The following is a 24,221-nucleotide window of genomic DNA, read 5'->3' on the forward strand; positions in this document are numbered from 1 at the left end:
CAACAACGTGGTAAAACAGCAGCAACAACTTAAGTTTAGACAACAACAAACTTAGTTCAGACAACGAAATAAGTTTTCCCTTTTCACGTTCCATATAAGTATTGACCATAGCTGTATGTATTGACTGTACACTAGCGTCTAATAACCGACGGTAGCAAGCTGTGTGACGTGTATTTTCTGGGATCGATGGTGGTGTCTAACACTTCCGTTACACCTCATTCGAAACTAGGTCATATTACCGGCATGAGACATTTCTTTGTGCGCGAGTCTTCACACCCTTTAAGCAAGTGAACTCATCTTTGAATGAATTATTTGTGAGGGTATTAAGCAAGTTAACTCATCTTTTAATGAATTATTTGTGAGGGTATGTAGGTTCTTCCTGACAATCACATTTCTCACCGATAATTCCCGACCCAAGAATACTGTTGGCTAAATTGACACTTCCTCCAGTGAGTCCGCTAGTAGGTTGGGTAGGTTCTTCCTCCTCGATCAGCTTGATGCCGTCACTATTGTTCACCGGAGCAAGATCATCCTAACATTGATGAAAAGAAAAATAAGTGCAGTGAGCATCATATCGTTGCACATGCTGGGAAATACGTTTTATGGATATTTTCTTGTTTGTCCCTTGGATAACCAGGTACTTACCGTTTGCTTGTCTGAACAGCAAATTTGAATGTCCAAGAAAAATGTAACAAATTTAAAATATATACGAACAAGGATTCATAAATACACTGAAAGGAGAGATGTGTACTGTTGGTGATGTGATTTTAGGGAGATGTGATGGAGGTTAATAATAGTTAATCCTTTGTAATTGGGCTTATTTGGTTATAATGCGCAAGATTCTGAAATTAAGATTTGGTCCAGTGACACGTACACCTATATGTGTGTCATTGCACATGTACAACTTTATATCCTGTACACCAATATGAATTGTCTAAACTCAAAATATTACTGGTTAGGGTAAATTTTAAAAACTTTACATTTATGATAATTCTTGCAATGTACAGTAGTTCAACAAATTGGGAAGCTAGATGATGGCAAGATATCCCTTATCCTCTGAATCTACTTATTTATTGGACAGGTAAGGAAAGTATATTTGTTGCTCATGGCAGGATAGAGGTGTAGATCCCAAGTAAATTAACAGACAAAATTTAAAAGTTTTAGTTAATATATCTAATGAAGTATTCTCTTGTATGTGAAGTATGAGGGATCTAATTTGTATAATACACTGTTATGAAGGCAAAAGAACCTTTTCCTTACAAGTGTGTTTAATTCATAATGTTTTTTGTAACTTACTTCAAATTCCAATATTCACAGTTATTACAGTCCTCTTTGGTTTCCTAAATGGAAAACTATGGAGTCCCTCTAACCGACCTTGTGAGAATTGTGATGGGGACCGCGGATTACAAAGTTGGCAATGACTATAACGTGGATCACAAAGTCGGTAATTACTATTATGGTTAGATTCATCGGCGGAGTGTATAGCCTAGTGGTTAACGCCGGCGTCTCCCAGTCATGAGATCCCCGGTTCGATTCCCGCCGACAGCAATGTGTGTCGTCTGGCAAGGGTGTTGTTCAATAACAACTTCCCGACATGGACGTTAAATGTATGTGTGCCGAGAGATTGGCTTCGGTCAGCTTGCGAGTCTATAAGCCTCCATGGCTTCTTTCGCGAATTCCTGCTTGCGGGAAGATCACATACATACATCTAAGACGGCAGCATACAGAAACTTTGTACTCAAAGCCGAAGACAGAGTAAATTAATCAGGTCAAACAACCGGAGTCTATGCATCCTACGTTCTTCACTACCGCCCTCATTATCTTTCGAGAAACATTTCATAATGTAATTTTGATTTGTACATAGGTCTGCCACAACATATGCAGGTACAACCTAGAGATGCCACTAGCAGTTGTTGATAACCCCAAAAAATATGAAATTGGCTGCATGTCACTATGACTGTCAGAAGACATCCATCGCCAGTACTTGACTTTCTCATATACAGATATTCTATGAATTAATATGTCATGTGTGTGGAGTAAAATTGTTAGTCTCTTAGCTTAATCCAGTTTTGTTGAAAATTCTCCTTTTTATAACCTCATTTCTGTTTATTCTGACAGTTTAGAAACAGGTTAGAATTTGGCAATGAGATGTGGGCAAGATTCAACAAGATGCATCATACATGTAAAGTGCAAAAGGTAATTTATGTAAATTATTAAAATCAATGGTTAAGATAGTGTTCAATATTGATAGGTTTGGTAACATGTATGCAAAATGCAAATTTATTGGAAACTTCCAAAGCTTTTTACACTTTTTCATTATTATTTGAATGAAACTGGACTATGAAACCTAATCAGCTATATTGTCTTTAGATAATTTAAAGTAATTAACATTACTGTACAAAAAACAAATTTAACAATATTAGTAGAAGAAAAATGCTGTTTTAGATTTTGCAATGTTACGTCATGATGTTTAGGTTTTTCTATGCAACAAATGATGAGTTATTTTTAGATGAGTTATAGTATAATACCAACATACTTTTTTGTGGTAAATTTACAACTCTTTGATCAGTAACCAGTACTGGTTACTAGGCCAAACTGCCTAATCAATACAATTGGTTTTCACACATGACATTGTCTCAGGGTGTGATCTACATCACACATGCCACAAGTATTGATTTTATTGTGTTATTAATGGATTCCAGCAACTAGTGGTCTATTTCATTTCAGGGTACTGAACACTGTTCCACGTGCAGTGTGATAAATTATTTGCATCTTTTGATTTGCTAGGCTGTTGTGTTTACTTTAAAATAATTATGGGGATAATGCAATGTTCAATTTCTTAAATATATATATATATATATATATATATACTGTATATATATATATATATATATACAGTATATATATATATATATATATATATATATATATGTATATATATATATATATATATATACATATATATATATATATATATATATATATATACATACATATATATATATATATGTATATATATATATATATATATATATATATATATATATATATATATATATATATATGACAACTTTCCACATCTTGAGAGTTAATGAATTTCCACATTGGCATTCCTATAATAATTGTCTACAGCTAATTTGGTAACATGATTTGAGAACATCTTTTCTGAATAATACAGTAAGTGGATATTAAAATTATATACTCCTTGATGAGAAATAGCTCATATCTCAAACATCAATCTAAATCATGATGGAGATGATCTACTTGATAGGGGAAGATCTCTTCTCCTGCACCAGCGTGCAGGAGAAGAGATCGCTGGGGTACTGCATTACATTAAATCATTTCATTAGTTTATAACACAATTCTTTTCATTACAGTACTGTCTTCAAATGATAATATTTTGAATGCAAACAAAAGTGTTTGTACTTAACACCAGAGGATCTTCAATATTGTATGAATTTGTAAACATCACCAAAATGTAAAGAAAAAAATTGTGTCTAAAAGCGCTCTCGGAGTACAATTCTATGCTCATCACGAATAGCATTTGAGATGAAAAGAAACAGCTTTTCATCACACATCACTGATAGAGCAAAGCCGACTAGCACCTGCATCTCGTAGATTGAGGAAATTAAACTAACTTGGCAGATAAAACTGCCTGCGGCGACAACATCATGGAGAGCCAGGGAGAGACGGATGAATAAATGCAAAGCCAAATGCAGCCAGATTAATTATGGGAGATCAATTTGTAAAGAATTTTGAGTGATTCAATGAGAGAAGCTGTCTAAAGTGGGCTATGCCTACAGCACAGCATATATATGTATGGGACTACCACTCAGTAAAAAAATGGAAAGGGAGGAAATAAGAGCCCCTCTCCCTCCCCCTCCCCTTCACCATTTATGGTAATTTTGAATGCCAGGTTATTAACTTTAACTTTGATAGCTTTAACATATATCCATCCTGTGACTTCACAGAGAACATGAATGTACATGTATGTACAGTGTACTATAACTGACAATCGGCAAAAACTGCAATCCCACATTAGCATCCTCACAACCTGAGTATACTACATAGACACAATTACATGACACACAGACCATATAGCCTACTGTATGGCAGTTCTACAATTGAGAGAATTAATTTTAACTAGTCTAGACAGCACAGGGTATAATATATGGAACTTACCTGTACAGTATTACACCTTTGAAGGAAATACTACCATGGCATTAACTCGATATCACACATAAACTTTGTACTGAAGCTAGTTTATTGTCCCTTTATACACCAGACTAATCAATCATGCAATAAACTTGTTTTCAAATCATGAAGTCAACCTTCCTAATGTAATATTTTCTGCAGTACCCCAGGCTAGTATTTTTTTATATAAACCTTAATATTTTTCTGTAGAGGTTCAAGTAACAAGCAGAGCCTTGGAGTCAATCATACTGCTTTGATAGGAGGGGGGGGGGGGGATGGAAGGGGCTAGCTTACAGTACCCATTAATAGCCCATTGCCTATATCATGAACATTTCCTATGGACAAAATTAGCAGTGTTATGTACAAGAAATGCCATGTGCAACCACGATACTTTGGGACAAAATTAATGTTGGCAAATTATGACAGTTTTACTGGAAGATCGTTCAGTGCATGAAACTAAAACTAATATGATAACTCCTTGACAGTATTATATTACACTGTTTAAAGTAAAACTTGTATCTCCCCATTGGCTCCTTTTCACTTGTTTCGTAAGCAGCTGTAGGACTAACTTTAAGATCTTTGCAGAGACCTGGTCTTTAAAATATACAAGCATGATACTGGATCAAATGTATACCATTATCATGATTACATGGTCACATCGGTTAAGGGTGTACCGGTTCCATGAAAGACCTTCAATTGTTCTTGTTAAGACCATTTCTAATCATTTTTACCACCAGTACATTATAAACATTAACCTTTCATTTTCCGTATTGAAGATGGAATAACACTCTCTACTTAATTTTACATAAATTTCGTTTACACAGAAACACGAGCATGGCACTTTCAAATGAATGAAACTAACAATAATGACATAACATTGGATTTTGAGGATAGTTTCCCATCCAGCCAACTAATGGATCTAAAAATGAAAGGAAAAAATTTCCCATGGTTTTTGGCTTCATGACTCCCCTAATATTATCTTATATAACTTTTGTCATTGGAACTGTTACAAAACAAACAAAAGATAAACCTCTTGTCCTTCTTTAACTGTGCAATTATGTCACGCAAATTAAGCTAATTGGTTGCGAGTCCACTTCTGCTAATTATATTCGTGATGGAAGCAGGAAGCTAGAAACAGCTATTGTAACATTCATTCAGTTGTCTTTAGAATAGAGAAAACCAAAATAAACTTCATGAAAATCATAGAATGATAATTGTCATTAGCAAAATTACTAGCTTCAGGCCAACTCTAATTTCAAGCCCTTTGGTCTAACCTCACTAACACAAAACGAAAACAAAACTTCAAGTTAATCTCAAATTTGAGTGCATCGCAGTAGTACTTAATGACTAAACACAGAAACTTGAGTACAGGAGTAAAACAAACTGGGTTTTTTTTCTATCGTTTTTTCTTCTTCTAGCGAAATGGTGTCATTTAGGTTGATGAATTCAGTTGCATACTCATCTAGACTGGCCAGAATTAATGAATTTCATTGCTAGAATATGCCACCAATTTTGTTGGTGTATACATAGCCTAGTTGATGTAAAAATGTAATCAAGGTAGAGTTAAGACAAGGAAGAGTAAAAAAATATAAGATAAAATGAAAAGCATAAATTCTGTTCTCTTTTCTTCTTTGCTGTCACTTTATAAGTTGTAAGTTACTTACTTTCTCACCCCCATTGGTAACAGTCCCATGGTATGGTGGATCGTCTGCGATTCTACTTCGTTCATTCGGTTCATGGGACTCCATTCTACTGAAATAAAAAGTATGTGAAGGAATCATCCACTGTAGTACAAAACAAAGCAAAGTAACTCCACAGAGATCTGCAGTACAGCCTTATACCACAGAGATCCATAAACAACAACATGGTGAAGGGAAAATGCACATGATACATGTATACATACATGTGTTTGAAGTTATTAAGAAAAATCATGTGTGCTTTGATAGATGCTTTGATAGTTCTAAAGGTCATTTTTGTCTTGTCTACTTGTAAGCTTGCACAAAATTACATTCATTGTAAGAATGATATAAATTTACCATATAGCCGCTATATGGTTAACTTATATCATGTAAGAATGATATATAATGTAAGAATGATATAAATTTATGGTTGCCATATATGGTACATTTATATCATTATTACAACTAATGTAATTTTGGCACAAATTTCTTTTCCGGCAAATTGTAGAGATCTATCAGTATTGTCTCAAATATGCTAGAAAATGCTAGAAAAAATATGCTAGAAAGTCTAATAATGGTCACACTCCTCTTCTTATCATATTCCTTCCATCAACTTTACAATTCTTCCTCACCAAGGTGTTGTATTGTCTGATTAAAAATTCCTCCATGTCTGTGCATAATTAGGAGCTTTTAGTCACAGCAGAAACTATAGTAAAACAATGCTATTCCAATTTTAACATATTATGCCAAATTTGGGGCTATTTCTCTAACTGACCTTTGTTTCCCAAAATTTACTGTTGTCATGCACTGATTTGTACATGCTCGAGTTGAATTTCTGATCCGACAATTATGTTCATATACAGTAGAGTAGATAACTTTATATGAACACTGTATGATAGAGAAACTCAATGATTAATGTGACTCTAGAGTGGCCACTAATACATATATATAATATGGCCAATATCATTCATAAGAAGTGGACAGCTTATCGACCAGATATGATGAAATGACAATAGCTTTTAGAAATTACAACTGATTTTGAGCATTTCACCAGCTCAACAGACTGGCTGGTTTGAAGGGATTATTTTCATGATATTTGCATAGTTTTGAGGAAATTAACCATGTTTTTCTATTCTGTAAAAACAATGTTCTTCAGCAGTCACACAAGTTCAGCAATGCAGTCTGTCAATAATAATGAATTTCAACAGCAAGCTATGCGTTCTTTTTTTGCTTCCTGTTATAATAGTCCATTCAAAATCCTGCTGGGAACATCTGCAGTGCCTTGGCAATTTCATTTCAGACCTAAGCAATCAAATGAACTGTTTACCGAATTGTAAATAAAATGAAGTTTCCATTTGAGGGACAATCTAATCTGTAGTGACAAACATTAATTAAGACAGCTAGGTGAGTACTGTTTATTGCAGTGCAATAACCTGTATGTTTCAAGGTCAGCCTATCATTGATCTCTACAAGTAAATGACTGCTCTTTATTCTGTAAGACTATGACTGTATCAATTTGCTCACAAAAGCTAGTCATCCAACCAGCTAGTACACTGACAGAATTTTCCCTTCTCATAAAATCAATACATTGATTTTATATACCTCTGAATACCTGTTATGAATGAGAGGATGTTTTTCCGCTGTCTTTAGTGTACGTAAGTACACTTTCAAACTGACAAAACTGTGTGACCATGCAGGTATTGTCCAACAACTACACTCACAGCAGGCATTAAACGAAACTGAAATACTGGTAGCAGAATTTTACACTTTTGAATAACATGCTACCAAATACCAGTGCTTCAAAATTCTACTGGTTACTGTCCGATACTCCAACACACACCAATTACGTACAGGCTTTTGAGAGAAAATCATATTTGCTGATTATAAGCAGTAAAATGGGGCTTATAAATGTTAGATATATAAATGAAAATCATACAGATCCTTTGACTGACCATTTACACATATCCAAGGGCAAATTTAACAGTAGGTTCTTCCTTATAAAGTGACTATACCTTTTACAGGAAATCCAGTCCTGACCAAGTTAGTGATGTGGATTGACCCCTTCATATCAACACCTATGAGTCTACATAGTAGATTTTCAGAAATGTGTAGAATTTTAAAGGTATCTCAGTGTTTGCTTAATTGTGCTTTGTTTCAAGAACAGCAGTGGTCAAGTTACACATTCTCCATGAACATGCACTAACTCCAAAGTGAAATTTTTTTAACAGCAATTTTACAAATTGTGGAATAGTCTCTAAAACACATGTAACCTGGGTGACACTTCTTTGTGTCAGCTTTATCTTGGGACAGCAATGAGAATGACTATCCCATGAAATCAAAGGCCTGTGGTCACCTTATTCAAGTATTAAATTTATTCCCAATCATTCACACAATTGATTAAAAATAGAAGATGTCTCGAACATATTGCATGACAAAATCAGTTGTCCTGCATCTTGCTGTGGAATGCAACTATAAGCACCTTTCTAATTTTTTTTATGTTACTTTGAATAACAAGCCTTAAAAGTTGTATTTTTTAATTGTTGAATATGTGAGATTTTTTTCACTGTTGGTTTTTATCACTGCAGCTTTCTATAACTTAAATCTTTGTTACAAGCCTTTTTACCCTAAAATTCAAGTATATGCTACTGCTTATAACCTTAGGTTGTGAAAATGAGTTGATCTATGAAATAGTCCAGTCCATGTCTTCAATAATGCCTATGATAAATTTTAACAAATTTGAAGTCAGAAATCACAGTGTATAGTGACTGACACACAAAATACAACTCTGCACAACGGATGTCTGTGTTCAACTGACATTATTCCAATCTTCCTTTTACTAAATAACATTAATTAACAACATCAACCCTTGTACACAACCTCTTATAATACCTATCTTTAATATCCTAGTTTATACTTTACTGTAGTAGCTCACTGAAACTTGTAACATTAATGTATACAAAGAGGCTATAGCTTGGACTATGTGTTGCAACCTTCTAACCGCTTTCATAGTACCATTATCTAGCAACACACTGGCCTATTATTAGAATTAGCCTACATTTGATACAAAGTTAGGCTAAGCAAGTCCAACGTTAACTAGGCTTGGGCCTACTACATCTTGTCCTGAACCATCAAAGACAAAAACAGCTGTCTTTGGTTTCATTAGAAAGCCACTGTTCTGTAACACATGTTATTATTTTAATGCCTAAGTTAAAACATGCATTCAGTGTATTACCTTAAGTATTAACGGCTAAGATCTGTACTTTCATCCACAACTAGTAAAATATCAACGCAGAAATTCCAGAAATGTCAAAATCCGCCGAGTTTACTTGTCGTCTGCTCGACACGGTTGCCTACTTTGCCAAGAAGTAATCCCTAGCCCTAATCCCGCATGCTTCAGCGCTGTGCAGTAAAATAGCGTGTAAGTACCTGGGAGGTATAGAGGATCGGATACATTAATCCGTCAACATCAGATTCATTAAGTGGGAGAAACACCGCAAAACCGGGCATAATAGTCAAACTACGTCACATGAAGGAGGAGCTCCGCAATTAACCACGCCTATTGAATTACTCAAAGCTCTCCCTCTATTGTTCGGGAAAATGAGTTGGGGTCGCTCAACGGTATTTCGAGTCACCTTAGTTTATTTGTTTCGATGATAATCGTAACCTATGCAGTCATGCTGGCTTATGAGTGTGTGTAGCGCCTCGCCTTAAAACACGATACCTCAAGAAGGGAAGTTTGGATCAATGTCATATTTGGTGAGTAGGTGTACCACATTGGGTAGAAGAAGCATTTTGTTTTTAGAGGAGGTCAAAGGTCATTGGTGGTCACCAGGGGTCAAATGGTGAAAACCTTGTAAGAAAGTACGTTATCTCAAGAAGGGAAGCTTGGATCAATCTCGTATTTCCTGTGAAGGAGTACCACATTGAGAAGAAAAAGCCTATTGTTGTTTGTGGAGGTCAAAGTTAATTTGGGGTCACTAGAAGTCAAAATGTGAAAACCTTGTAACCACGATATCTCAAGAAGGGAAGCTTAGACCAATATCATATTTAGTATGTAGCTTTGACACGTTCAGTACAAGCCGAATATTGTTTTTTAAAATCGCCAAGAAACTTTCGCGGGACAAATTTGGAGAATTGTCGATGCTTTGGAGTCGATTTTGGATGTTTTGGAACATTACACATTCGATTGTTTGTGTCCCCACATGGTTGTTCCGCATTCTTCCCCTACACATGGCATCAAATGTGCTCATAACAGCATTAACAATAACAGATATATAGTTTTTAATACCCCCCCCCCCCGCATACACACACACACAGACACCCAAAAGAGCACAACTTCACTGAGCAGAAAGTCTCACCCAATCCCATTTGAGTGATATAGACAAGATTTTCAGTTTGGATGCACGGGTGGACACACACTCCTGTAACTTGTAGAACGAACATTAGGTGCCGTACATTATGTTGCCATATATTCTTAAGCAAAGACCAAACTACAAGCATTTGAATAACTTTTTAAGTTTCCAAGATAGGCCTATATACTGACATGCTGAAAGGCCACCTATCTTTATTTATACATTAGTGTGTATAGTACGTGAAGTATCGTTTGCTCAACATGGTGCACAATTTTTAAACAAACTTAATTAACAATCACTGTTTCTTTACTGTTCATTTGATCGTTGCATGCTACGTGGCCAAATAACTATTGATCAAGCAATGACCACGGCTATGAATGGGCAGGGTGTGGGTGGAGTGAGTTGGGACAGGTGAGGGGGGGGGGTGGGGATTCTGAGAACATAAGCCCCCAGAAGAGTTATTTCGCAGTAGTGTTCCTATTTAGGTGCAAAGGCAATTTTACTTAATCAGAAATAATCTTTCAAAACCTGTGCTTGATGTATCTGAAGATTTATCACGAATAAATAGTTTAGGCAATTTTCTTTCAACCAATTGTAAATTTTGTAACAGATAAGAGCAGAACTACAAAATATGAAAGTGCTTTTGTGTTTGAAAATACCCTGCGGCCAACCGTGATCACTTGAAATATGCTTTTTAAAATATTGCGTAAACTGAGTTTTACTTAGAGTAGGTGAAAGTACACACTTTATCTTCTTTGTTTCAAATATATCCTGGCTTTATCAAGTTTCAGTTTTGCTTTTGTTTCCTCAAAAAGTGAGTTAATGAGTTTTACATTGACCACCGCGTTAGCACACATAAGTTGTTTTCTATACTGTTAAACTAACTTAACACGGAAGTAGCCGTATTAGTGTACTTATTATGTTCACCTCATTGACATCGTGATAAGCTCTTTATACTCATTTTATGGTTAAACGAATTGAGTTATCGTACAAGTAAGCATGTCTCGAGAAGGTTTTACGTGGCCTGTAGCACTACAGGTAAGTAAAATACCGTATAACATGTTAAAATAGCGAGCATATATCTGGTTTAACTAGTATATGGATTCGGGATTCGATAATCAATCGCAATGAAATGCTATAGGTTTTCTGCTTCTTAGAGCACATATAGCTTCATATTTGATGCTTTAGTAGGCTATGTAGCTTTTAGGCTATGATCCATACAATGATTCTTGAATCTGGGTCAAACTAAGGCTTTGTTTGTGAGAGTAACACATCAGGTAGGTATAGGTGTATAGTTTCCTATCAGCTTCTTAGTTTAACCATAATTCATGATTTTAATACCAATATCTAATGAAACAACAGTTTCCCACTGTATTATTCGTATATCATAGCTTCACGTTTGATGCTATCATCACCTTGTAGGCTATGACCCTTAAAACCGATTCTGATTACTGCTATAACGTTTAGAGAGTTTAGTCTGTGTGGTTTTAAGTCGTGCTTGAAATTTGGTTTTGAAGTGAAGAGGCAATGTAGGGAAGCTCCTTGGAGCAATTTCTGATTGGATAAGGCGCTATCGAAATTTTGTATAATAAATAAATAAAAATAAATAAATAATAATAACTGGGCGTGGCTAAAAGACGTCAATGGTTGGAAGGAGTGATCACATCTTTTCTTAAAAGAAAAAGAAACGGCGAAGTGAAGAATATAAATCTTCATATTAAATTGCAATAATTCCGTGAGCTTGAACATAGTTTTAGGCAAAATTCTGCTTTTAACATATCTTAGACGACAAAAAACAAAAAAATATAAATAAAAAGAAGAAAGAAAACACGGCTATTTGTCTAGCTTGCACTGCTATTATACTACTTTCATTGTTGTCGTTGAAAAATGACCCTTTAACTCTTCAAATTAGCCTTCAGCCAGACGACACGCACACAAAATTAGGTTAGTTTCTCAGATGCAATACAAACTGAACAGCTGACCTGATTACCAATTTAGCCAAGACCAATGAAAATTAACATATTTTACAGCTGAATACCTTGCAAACAGGAATACCCCCCCCCCCCCCCTCATAACCTATCAAGATTTAAATTCTGCCTAATGTCGAAATTTCAACCAGATCGGTCGAGGAAAAATAAGGAATAGTTAAATTCTTTTTAATTTATTTGCAGTTGTCTTTAACTGCCCTAACATGGAAGGAAACATATTCTCGTACGGTTATGTAATTAAGCTTTTCCATAATGTACAACATGTTTTGCAAATGATTACTTTGGAAAATATAATAGGCCTATATAACTGCAGGCCGTACGTTCGCACGCTATACAGTATCTCACATTGGACGCCATCTTTTTACAAGCCGGTACTACACAGTTAAAAAAAAAAAACTTTCGATATGAGTGGAAAGAGAGAGCTATTGTTTGCTAATTAAGATTAATATGTTGCACTTTCGTTCAATCAATATCAAAGTGAACCTGTGTACTTAAAACAATGGATTTTATTGTTTGAGTGTAACAAAAGTCATACAGGGGAGACTTCCTTATTCAGTTTATGTCATTCAATGACGACAGAAACGGCAAAGAACTGGGAACGAAGTACTAAAATAAGAGCCATTTTGAACATGTCAATAAGCGTATGTAGGAGGACAACGCAATGCTTAAATATACTATATAGTCCCTTAACAGCAGGAGCACGCTGACAAGTATTCACGATGTTGATAATGTCAAAGAAGAAAATGCTGTTTTCCAATGACAAATAAAGAAAGAAAAGAAATCGTCGACGCCCACACCCCAACTAAACACCTTATCCTCCCCCCTCCCCCCTCCCCCCCCACTATAAAAAGTTCTGTTCTGGGACTGACGACGCATTTGGCACGCAATATTCTTGTTTTGTTTTGTTTTGTTCTTTTGGCATGCTATTCTAACTAAACGTCACCTCCCCCCTCTCAAATCTCTTTTGTGTTTATATTTCCTTGTCTTTTTCTCTTCTGTTATCTGCCTAGCTTTTCCTGACAATAATTCTAATCTTGGTTTTGAGTTGCAGAGGTAAACATTATTTATTTTTTTATCCGAAGTGGTACTAAAGTTGATAAAGAATATTTGCTATATTTTAACTCCTTTTAATTAGTACAGATTGTATTACTGTCTTATCAGTGTATTGGGCCAAAGTTTTAGCATGCCAAATGTTGCCCGAAATTATTGAAAGTATTTCACTAGAGGAGCTGATCCTCTGTTCATTCATACTTAGTAAAGATTCCTAAATCCTATTGGTCCATTCAGGTCAGCTGACCGTGGTTAATCCTGTGAGTAACGCACGGTAAAATTACGGGGCATCACTTTAATAAATCTTTGGTTATATGTGACCAAAAATGTTTTGTTTTATGATTTTTCCCCCACACAAATGGTAGTGTATGAATGAACGGGGTTAATCAACGGTCTAGCGTGCGTTACTCACATGATTAATGCACTCCGGGTGTTAATGCTATCGCTGGATGCACTCGGGCTCCGCCCTCGTGCATCGCTTGCATTATCCCCCGATCGTGCATTAATCCTGTGAGTAACGCACGCTAGACCGTTGATTAACCCCTTATTTAATTTCCAGACAAAGAGGAGAATTATATAAGACTTTGTTTCCAGCGAGTAAGAACGCAAGTTGTGGGTAACGGTTAGGTGTTTGCTATAAAATCTTAGTCTTAGTGACCATTATTTCATTTTTGGGAGAAATTGTCAGAAATGTTTATAAAATTAGTAAGGGGAAATATTTTTATTCTGAACGTTTATGATGTTTACAGCATTAGTAGAAGAAATAAGTTATATGAGAAAATTGATAATACTGTTCAAATGCAGTTCAAGTTTATTTCAATTTAGTCTATCGTATCATACCAATCAATCCCATTGATTAATCAAACAGCCAATCAGTTAATCAATCAGACAAAGATATAATGATCAGAGAGAGAGAGAAAACATCAATGTTAACTGATAAACGTATATAAATATAAATTCACATAGAGTACATCCCATAGTACAAGACAATGCTTTTCAAGGAAAGTCAACCCAAGAAAGACTATTGGCACGAAAACCACACACACACACACACACACACACATATATATATATATATATATATGTATATATATATATATATATATATATATATATGTATATATATATATATATATATATCCTATACAAATCAACCCGTAAGCGTTAGTGCGCGATCTGATGTGTAGTAAATTTTCATAAATATAAAGCACATCGTGGAAATGACTAAGAATGTTTAGGAATAATTTTGATATAGAAGACTACGGAGAGCAAGACAATGGAAAATGAAGCAATGTTGTTTCCCACCAGGAATTATTATTATTATTATTATTATATTATGAAAAAACACATTTCTTCGCTTTGTTAATTTAGTTTCTTTCTACAACAGGTTGCCAAGATGTCGAAAGGCAGACTTTCACCAGCTTTTTGTATGATTCTCCAGTATTATATTGTAATGTTAACGATACAAATCTCTCAGCATGGATATTCATAGACGAAGGATGTAATATACCACATATACTGTCACATGGAAATACCACATATAGTCAAAGATATTCCTTGAGTCTGACAAGAACTAACTATGACTTACAATTGAAGGCTTCTTTAAGAGATGCGGGAATGTATTTTTGTAAAGAGGACGGACAACTAAAGACTAGCATTGAGCTACACGTAACAGGTAAAACGTATAAATGTATATATATATATTTCAATTATATCTTATATATATCTTTTATGTCTATCTATCTATCTATCTATCTATCTATCTATCTATCTATCTATCTATCTATCTATCTATCTATCTATCTATCTATCTATCTATCTATCTATCTATCTATCTATCTATCTATCTATCTATCTATCTATCTATCTATCTATCTATCTATCTATCTATCTATCTATCTATCTATCTATCTATCTATCTATCTATCTATCTATCTATCTATCTATCTATCTATCTATCTATCTATCTATCTATCTATCTATCTATCTATCTATCTATCTATCTATCTATCTATCTATCTATCTATCTATCTATCTATCTATCTATCTATCTATCTATCTATCTATCTATCTATCTATCTATCTATCTATCTATCTATCTATCTATCTATCTATCTATCTATCTATCTATCTATCTATCTATCTATCTATCTATCTATCTATCTATCTATCTATCTATCTATCTATCTATCTATCTATCTATCTATCTATCTATCTATCTATCTATCTATCTATCTATCTATCTATCTATCTATCTATCTATCTATCTATCTATCTATCTATCTATCTATCTATCTATCTATCTATCTATCTATCTATCTATCTATCTATCTATCTATCTATCTATCTATCTATCTATCTATCTATCTATCTATCTATCTATCTATCTATCTATCTATCTATCTATCTATCTATCTATCTATCTATCTATCTATCTATCTATCTATCTATCTATCTATCTATCTATCTATCTATCTATCTATCTATCTATCTATCTATCTATCTATCTATCTATCTATCTATCTATCTATCTATCTATCTATCTATCTATCTATCTATCTATCTATCTATCTATCTATCTATCTATCTATCTATCTATCTATCTATCTATCTATCTATCTATCTATCTATCTATCTATCTATCTATCTATCTATCTATCTATCTATCTATCTATCTATCTATCTATCTATCTATCTATCTATCTATCTATCTATCTATCTATCTATCTATCTATCTATCTATCTATCTATCTATCTATCTATCTATCTATCTATCTATCTATCTATCTATCTATCTATCTATCTATCTATCTATCTATCTATCTATCTATCTATCTATCTATCTATCTATCTATCTATCTATCTATCTATCTATCTATCTATCTATCTATCTATCTATCTATCTATCTATCTATCTATCTATCTATCTATCTATCTATCTATCTATCTATCTATCTATCTATCTATCTATCTATCTATCTATCTATCTATCTATCTATCTATCTATCTATCTATCTATCTATCTATCTATCTATCTATCTATCTATCTATCTATCTATCTATCTATCTATCTATCTATCTATCTATCTATCTATCTATCTATCTATCTATCTATCTATCTATATATATATATTTATGTATAAAAGTGATGACGTCATTGTTATCATGAAAGAAACCAATTGGGATTAGACTTGCAATTCCATGGAATGAGTTCTTCTTGAATTTTTCACATTGACCCTATATTTTCACTTTCTATCATATTTGGAGAAACTAAGGGACTTTGCTAGTAGTTAATATATACATAATACTACAGCTATTTTTTTCTTGTCTTTGCTGTCGTGGTGGTTTATAAACTACAGTGAATGGCGTGATAAAAGTCGTTGTGAACACAATGGCTAGGATACCATGTCCAGTACAAAGTATCACGAATACTATCTGGTCCTTCACCATGGCAAGTGATGGCAAACTAACAGCTATTGGCACCGGAAGTGAAATCTATCCTCTTCATGCTGCGGAATATTCCGTAGAGGTGCAGAAGAAGTTTTCTTCAAGCTATACAACATCATATCTGGTCTTTAACGCAACTGCTGACAAAATAGGAAAAATAATGACTTGTCAAGAATCAGGGATCAGTCGAACAAATGCTACACTTGAAATCGAGGGTAAGACAACTCAATTAAGTTTTTCTTATGAAATATTAGACATTTTAAACAATTTGATTATTAAAAGGCAGACTATATTAAAACTAATAATGAATCAAAATATTGAAACAAATCAGAGACGTTTATATATGTTTCGAACTGACCTCCCTACATAAATATAATTTGCGAATTTGATACGAAACATGAATATTTTCACACACAAGCAATAGATTTCGATATATAATATAATATATATATATATATATATATATATATATATATAATAATAGTAATAATAATAATAGACATCTGTAAAAAATCATATTATGACATTTAAAAATAGTCATTAAATTTCATCGGTAAACACTCAAGCAAGTCAAAAAAGTATTGGAATACCATGAATTATGAGTCGAAGACATCAGCTTAATTCCATTCACAAGGATGGACAAACTTACGAACTATGTGCAAATACACACACGAGGTGTTACCGAAATTGTGAGCAATGATTATGTAACCACATAGCATGTTACAATATGTATATACTTTTTACATAACTCGAAATGGTCAGATCGGATGCCTGTCAATCCAGGAGCCGGATAACCGAGTATCCGAATAATAGTCTCGGATCATGCAGGTTTTATTGTGTAATGGTAACGCAGCTGTAAATAATGAAATAAATAAAAACGTTAAAGCAAAACCAAATGCCACTTTTTAACCGTTGTGCAATTATTTTTGGATTGACAGTGCCGCTAATCGTTTGGTTGGAAGTAAACGGTACAAAGATAGAAAAAGAGACGTTGGAAGTATACTCAAACGTGTATACCCTAATATTCTGCAACGCGACAGGGAAAAGGCTCCCTCCTGGCGGCCTCTCATGGAAACTAAACAATAAGAATCAGCAAAACGAGATAGAAGAGGGCAACAATGATAACTTTACATGGAGTTCTTTTGGCTTCAAACCCCGAGATGATGATAGAAGTCTGAGTTGTGCTACAAATGAACAGACAAAATTACGGAATGTTGAGATCTCAGTTAAACTGAATGTATTATGTAAGTATATCGTAACATACGCATGCGCGTTCAGCTGCATATGTTGAGTCCAAAGAAATCTAAAAAGAGTGTTACAAAAACTGAAAAAGAATGTTGAGATAAACTTAAAGAATGTTACACACGAAGTGAAAATCATTAGTTGATCTGTAAACGAATATCAAGATTAAATCGTGCCGGTGAGATGTCCATTCAATTCATACGTTCTGGTTCTGCGTGCTGGTGTTTATGTTTGCTGGTATTTATGTTTGCTGGTGTTTTGGTGGTGTGTTTTGTGGTTTGTTCGGTGGTGCTTATGTTTATGTTTGCTGCGTGCTGGTGTTTATGTTGTTTTAGACACCGTTATTGTTACGTCTACCTGTTAATTGATCAGGTAAGCCGATAGCAAACAGACCATTTACAGCAAACAGGTGTTCTGAGGTGGATGCAGATTGACATAGTAATGTCTAGCTTTTGCCTCGCGACATTTCATTAAGATGATGAAGATGATGATGATGATGATGATGATGATGATGATGATGATGATGATGATGATGATGATGATGATGATGATGATGATGATGATGATGATGATGATGATGATGATGATGATGATGATGATGATGATGATGATGATGATGATGATGATGATGATGATGATGATGATGACATTAGTTTTCTGCTTCTTATGTAAAAAAAATAATGATGTAGTTACTATAGTGTAAAATTATGTCCTTAATTTATGTACTTAATAATGTAAATTACATCCTTTTTGTCTTCAAATGAAATTTCAAAGTTTCTGCTCTAACTTTAAAAAACTTTTAAAAAAAATGGGATGTATATATCAGTAAGTTTACTTTGTTTTGGCAAGGTTCCCGCTTATTTTCACTCTCTTTGTCGGGATGTTCTTATTTCTCAATAGTTCCACCAAAATGTTACCTCGATTTTCGAAATGAAAGCGATGATTTCTCTTGGACTGCTCTGTGCTTTTGTATCGGAAATCCCAGCGTAATGAAGTACGAACTGTCACATAACGGGGGTGCATTCCAGTTAACTAAGGAGCTGGATTTCTCTACCCTCGTATACCCGGCGAATATAACATGCAGAGGAACGAATAGTCTCAGCTCTGTCACTATAAACAAATATATTCCAAAAGGTGAATTGGTATTTCCAATATGATTATGACATTAAGTGTAGTCTTTCACTCAATGGCCCGTTGTCAGATCGGGACACAGAGGACAGAGGTCCGTATCGCCCCCCCCCCCTTGTGTCCTCCCCCTGTATAGACAACTGTGCCACACTTTAACTGAGGATGCCATCATATTATGTACAAAGACTAGTTACAGGATATGAGTTATGTGTCGCTCCTTAAATTTGGTGTCATTAGCCTATCCCGTTCATTAAGACTCACCTTTTCAGATTCTTAAAGTATGACCCTTTTTCTTTGTCACTGAAGTCAAAAAAAAACTACCTCGGGGTCATGAAGCCCAGAGGTCATCTTGCCCTATATGTGTCACAGCTACGACTTAAGTACTGAGGCTTATTACGTCATAAATACTACTTTCTGCATAAATTAGGCATGCTTATATATTTATAGTTTGTGGAATGAAACCAGAGTCCTGTTTAACACATATGAGCACATGAAAGTAACTCTGATCTGTGAGGTGGTATTAACAAGATCAAAACTGATATTACAAAATGAAACCGTGTGGATGTGGGTACACAAATACAACAGCGTGGTTACTACAATATGTAACAGCGTGGATGGTACAAAATGCAATAGAAATGGTTCCGGTTATACATCTAAGGTATCGGTAAGCTGTGTAATGAATTTGGAAGTTATTTCTCAATTGCTCATATTTTTACGCAATTTATTCGTTCTGGAATCGGCTGTTATATGTTGTTTTCTCTTTTGATGATAGTTGTTTCAGCGCCAACTGTGATGCCAAGCTCAACAAGATCATCATCAAAGGACGACCTATCCGCCGGAGATAATCAAACAGGAATCTTGGTTTTAATCATCATTTTGATCATTCTCATTGTGTCGCTTCTTTGTGCGATGGTTTTCGGTAGTTGGAAATATAGGTTGCGTTCAGTATCCCGTAAGTGATATAGATGAAGTTTAAATTAATATTAATTGATTTACATTTTTATAACCATTCTAGTCTCCACCTAGGATTAGAATCAATGACATTTGCTCTATATGCGGTCGCCTAAACCAACTTAAAGGGTGTGAAGACTCGCGCACAAAGAAACGTCTTATGCCGTTTATCTGACCTAGTTAAGAATGAGGTGTAACAGAAGTGTTAGACACCACCATCGATCCCAGAAAATACACACACAGCTTGCTACCGTCGGTAATTAGACACTAGTGTACAGTCAATACATACAGCTACGGTCAATACCCACAACACAGTGTACATGGACATCTCAGGTCTAGATAAAAGATAACAAGGTATTACGTTTCATTACTGTCTGCCTTTTGTAGCGACAAGAACAAAACTTCACTTACAAGCAACGGAAAGTTAACTTTTCAGAGCACGGCACGCGGTTTGGGGCGAGTCTTTAATGCATTTAAACTGTGGGCTCTGATATAATGTCAAGAGATTCAAAACTAATGAAGGGTGGCCGTCACTCCAATATATATATATATATATATTTTTCATATGTTTATATATTGTTTTACTTATAGTTTCCTTCTTTTTCTTTCATTTTCAGTGCAAAATACTTATTTTACGGGAGATCAAACAAAGTAAATCCATGACTACCTTTTCATGACTCGGATTAATTTCTTATAATCCAAATTGTTAAAATAAACCCTTTCATAGTTTCCTTAATAATCATCCTTATACGTAGAGAGAAGTTCATTCTTTTTCCCTCTATCAAAGTGTAATCCTTTAAATATACCTCGAAGAGAATGAAAATTACTTTAAATTTTGGCGTGTTAGAAAGGTCAGAAGTCTGAACATCAATGATCAAGCTGACCTATACTCTGTACTCCAGGGCTGCTGTTAGCGAGGATCTCCAGGAAGACTTGTTGTCTGGTATAGAGAAGGCCCCCCCCCCCCCCCTCAAAGTGAAAACTATAGTATTCACTTTTTGGAAGTTAAGTGTTTTTTTTTTCTAAGACGGTATACTCAATTATCTTGATATTTTCTGTTTTGGTGTCTTCATATTTTATTACATTAAGTTCATAAAATAATAGTTCTGTTAGCCTAATATAGTTGACCTGAAGATGGAAACCATTTTCGATGTCGTCATTTTCTCTTTAAATCGAATTTTTTTGTTAGAGGAATTCGTAAATTATTCCATACGTTAGAATTTCATAATTTAACTATACTTTTCATCACTAAGAACAGTTTATACATTTAGAAATAGGATTTTCCAGTGTTATATACATAACAATTACTTTAAGTAAGAAGCACATAATTTGATACACTTGATGGCAATATTAAGCAAAATTTTTATTTCTGAGAGAAAAGAAACAAACCAAAATTATCCAGCACAAAATCTGTCTTCATTTCCTCCCTTTATTTCGTTGCAGTGATACCATGGCGACCCTATCAGCTCGACCAAGACTTGAATCACCTGAAATACCTCGACGAATCGTTAATATCAATGAGGAATCATACGAAGTCGTTCCTACGAATGTGGTAAGAGGCGGTAGGCTGAGGCTTTTCATAAGTAACCCTCTTATCACTCTACAGAGTGAGAGTTAACATACACACCTTTACCTTTGCGTGAGGTAGGCGGAGGTTCCTCATACGGTACTCCCATATTACTTTACAGAGTTTGAAGGTATTATACGAACTTGTTTCATCGCGTGAGGCAATCTGACGCTTTTTTTTATTTAAAAATTTACAATTTCACAGTGTGAGAGTTAGAGATAATATACGAGACTGCCGTTTTATCTTTTCATGGGGTGGCCGACTGTTGTCTTAATTATACGGTGTCAGTGTTAAAGGTCGCACGCGAGTTCGTGACGTAGCAAGAGGTAGGTTAAGGTTGTTATCTTTCTATTTCCGTGTTTTTCTTTCTTCTTTAGTTGCAGACGGACCCTTATGAAACTTACCAGAAACCATTTTCAGAAGAGAGTGAATATAATGAGACATATTTCGAAAGAGCTTCCACCAGTCATCAGCAAAATGAATATGAAGTGGCAGATGAAAATAATATCAATACCATTGATCGTAGAAAAGTCGTATCGACGGTCTCATCTACGAGTACATTCTCGGATGAGGAATACTTTCGTCATGGAGATAATTCATTTGGAGGTTCAACTTTGAAGCCACAAAACAAAGACACGATGTCTCCTACGAAATCCAAAAAAGATCAACTTAGAGAGAGGAAAGTGAAAGAGAGTGTCCATTGGGAATAATCCTAGTATTTATGTATCCCATGAAGAGCACATGTCGGGCTTGGTTGAGATGTATTTTGCGTGAAATGTGCCATACCGTCGTGCATGGTGTCCAACTCGCAAGGAAAGATATATGATGTATGTGAACACTTTCCTCCGACCTTCGCAGTTCCAATATCCAAAGAAGCCGATGAATGGTGAACTTGCGACAAAAATATAAAGAAAGAACGGAAGTTGAGTAATATACACAATAAAGAACGGATATATGCAGAGAAAGGACAGTTGTTGAATATGTGTAAGGGCGAAGACGGGCAGGTGTTGTATATGCAAACAATTAACGGATGTAAACATGCAAAAATTACCAAAATAAAACGAATGTTGAATATGCAAAAGTATGGGAACGGATGCTGAATATGTTAAAAAGGAAACAGACGTTATATAAGCAAAGTAATCAATGGAAAGTTGTGTAAATGCAAAGCAGGAGTGGATTATGCATTTATCATGTAAAGGAAGATGTTGAATATGCTAAGTGAACAGATGTTGAATATGCAATGAGCGTGCAAAAATGTTATATATACGCAACTAAAGCAAAGGAATTGCACTTGCAAATAAACAATAGATGGCAATGTTTCTCTTTACGAATGGTAAACAATGCATACGAAACTGGACATGAAACATTTATGTGGAAGCCATATATCCTTGCTATGTTTAGTCAATATATTTTGTATATAGTTTACGGTTTTTCAGTTCAGTGTTTTAACATGTTTGAATCAAAGCTAACTGTCAACATATTTCAATCTCTTTATTTACATTAAAGCAAACAATCCCACACTACAGAATAAAGAATAATGTATAAGGACTTCTTAATCATACCGTTGTAGTCTTGATAACGTAAGGGGACTGGGGTTGAGATTGGGTCAAGGCATTTGGTATTCTTTCCCAGGTTCCATCTTGGGTGACCCTGAAGAAGAAAAAAATTGTAAGGACGAATTAGAATTATATATGAATATATGAAATGTTAATGTATCATATAAAATATGAATTAATTGTTTATTTCCCATTAATTTGGATAGCACCTTTAATTATCACATGGCTAATAACCGAAATGAAAGGGTACTGATGTCAAGAAGTAGATCAATTTGTTTGGTATTCATGTCCAGACTCTAGCTTGGTGAATATTTTATAATGATATGTAACTTGAGCAGAAAGACTTGAGCTTATCATAAATGTGTAAATTTACTTTATCTTTTGTGTATATATTATGATACTTTGTGTTATTCTGTGCCAGTGAACGTTTATTTCAATGTAAAACACACACACAGATCAGTATGTAAAAAAGAAACCTCACACGTTCTCTCTCGCATTTCCCATAATTACGCAACATTTTAATTAATCAATTTGTATATATAAACCGGTGAAAGTCTTCGTCTCTTGTTATTCTGTACACTTTCAGTTTTATTGTATCAAGGCGAATGTAATTATGTTTGTTAGTCGCCGTATATGCCAATTTAAATTGACTTACGCAAGTTTAAATCGACATTTACCCATCAGTTAAGGTGGTTTATGTATAACTTTGTGAATAGTTCTGCACATTATAGTATATACATCAACATATAGCCTACCAGTCTGAATCGACACATGCATTAAATTGCTTTCTGTCAATTTAATTCAACGTATATATCTGTTTAATTCAACAGCTAACAATTTCAATTGCAATGGTATATATGTCGATCTCCAAAATCTCCAAAACAGTCAACATCTGATCTGACTAAACAGACTAAAACAGTGTGATTAAAAACCAGTCAACATCTGATCTGAACTAAACAGACTATAAAAAAGTGTGATTACAAAGCAGTCAACATCTGATCTGAACTAAACAGGCTAGAACAGTGTGGTTATAAAGCAGTCAACTTTTGATCTGAACTAAACAGACT

At 34.6% G+C, this 24,221-nt stretch overlaps 2 protein-coding genes across 5 annotated transcripts in view; one reads left to right on the plus strand and one right to left on the minus strand.

The window, feature by feature from the left end:
• The window catches only part of LOC139959123 (putative sodium-coupled neutral amino acid transporter 11), a 31,852-nt gene extending 22,493 nt beyond the window's left edge, over window positions 1–9,359 (minus strand). The window contains exons 1-3 of one of the 3 annotated variants that reach the window (XM_071956713.1): window positions 9,106–9,359; window positions 5,859–5,946; window positions 400–532 (exon numbers count right to left, since the gene is read on the minus strand). In XM_071956713.1, coding sequence (XP_071812814.1) covers window positions 400–532; window positions 5,859–5,942 — 217 coding nt within the window. In that variant the 5' untranslated portion in view covers window positions 5,943–5,946; window positions 9,106–9,359. The remainder of the gene's footprint in view (window positions 1–399; window positions 533–5,858; window positions 5,947–9,105) is intronic. The other 2 variants (XM_071956714.1, XM_071956715.1) reach the window with 2 other exon arrangements.
• A 1,729-nt stretch (window positions 9,360–11,088) lies between these two features.
• On the plus strand, window positions 11,089–23,803 carry LOC139958405 (uncharacterized). Of its 2 annotated transcripts, XM_071955467.1 has the most exons (10): window positions 11,089–11,263; window positions 13,224–13,266; window positions 14,651–14,938; window positions 16,623–16,925; window positions 17,649–17,954; window positions 18,853–19,086; window positions 19,853–20,032; window positions 20,649–20,682; window positions 21,475–21,583; window positions 21,976–23,803. In XM_071955467.1, the coding sequence occupies exons 1-10, from the start codon at window positions 11,225–11,227 to the stop codon at window positions 22,306–22,308; spliced, it is 1,869 nt and encodes a 622-aa protein (XP_071811568.1). In that variant the 5' UTR covers window positions 11,089–11,224; the 3' UTR covers window positions 22,309–23,803. The 2 variants fall into 2 exon arrangements, with proteins under 2 accessions (XP_071811568.1, XP_071811569.1); XM_071955468.1 differs by lacking the exon at window positions 13,224–13,266 and having other exon boundaries at window positions 11,108–11,263; window positions 21,976–23,795.
• Window positions 23,804–24,221: the final 418 nt, after the last annotated feature.

Source organism: Apostichopus japonicus, chromosome 18 (assembly GCF_037975245.1).
Source record: "Apostichopus japonicus isolate 1M-3 chromosome 18, ASM3797524v1, whole genome shotgun sequence".
NCBI lineage: Eukaryota > Metazoa > Echinodermata > Holothuroidea > Aspidochirotida > Stichopodidae > Apostichopus > Apostichopus japonicus.

What these genes read in the sequence shown, in the direction of transcription:
- LOC139958405 (XM_071955467.1), top strand. Translation starts at nt 11,225, where the DNA reads ATGTCTCGAGAAGGTTTTACGTGGCCTGTAGCACTACAG. An exon ending in CTTGGTTTTGAGTTGCAGAG is followed by an intron (nt 13,267 to 14,650) that starts GTAAACATTATT and finishes TTTCTACAACAG; the next exon opens with GTTGCCAAGATGTCGAAAGG. An exon ending in TAGGTTGCGTTCAGTATCCC is followed by an intron (nt 20,033 to 20,648) that starts GTAAGTGATATA and finishes TTTCATTTTCAG; the next exon opens with TGCAAAATACTTATTTTACG.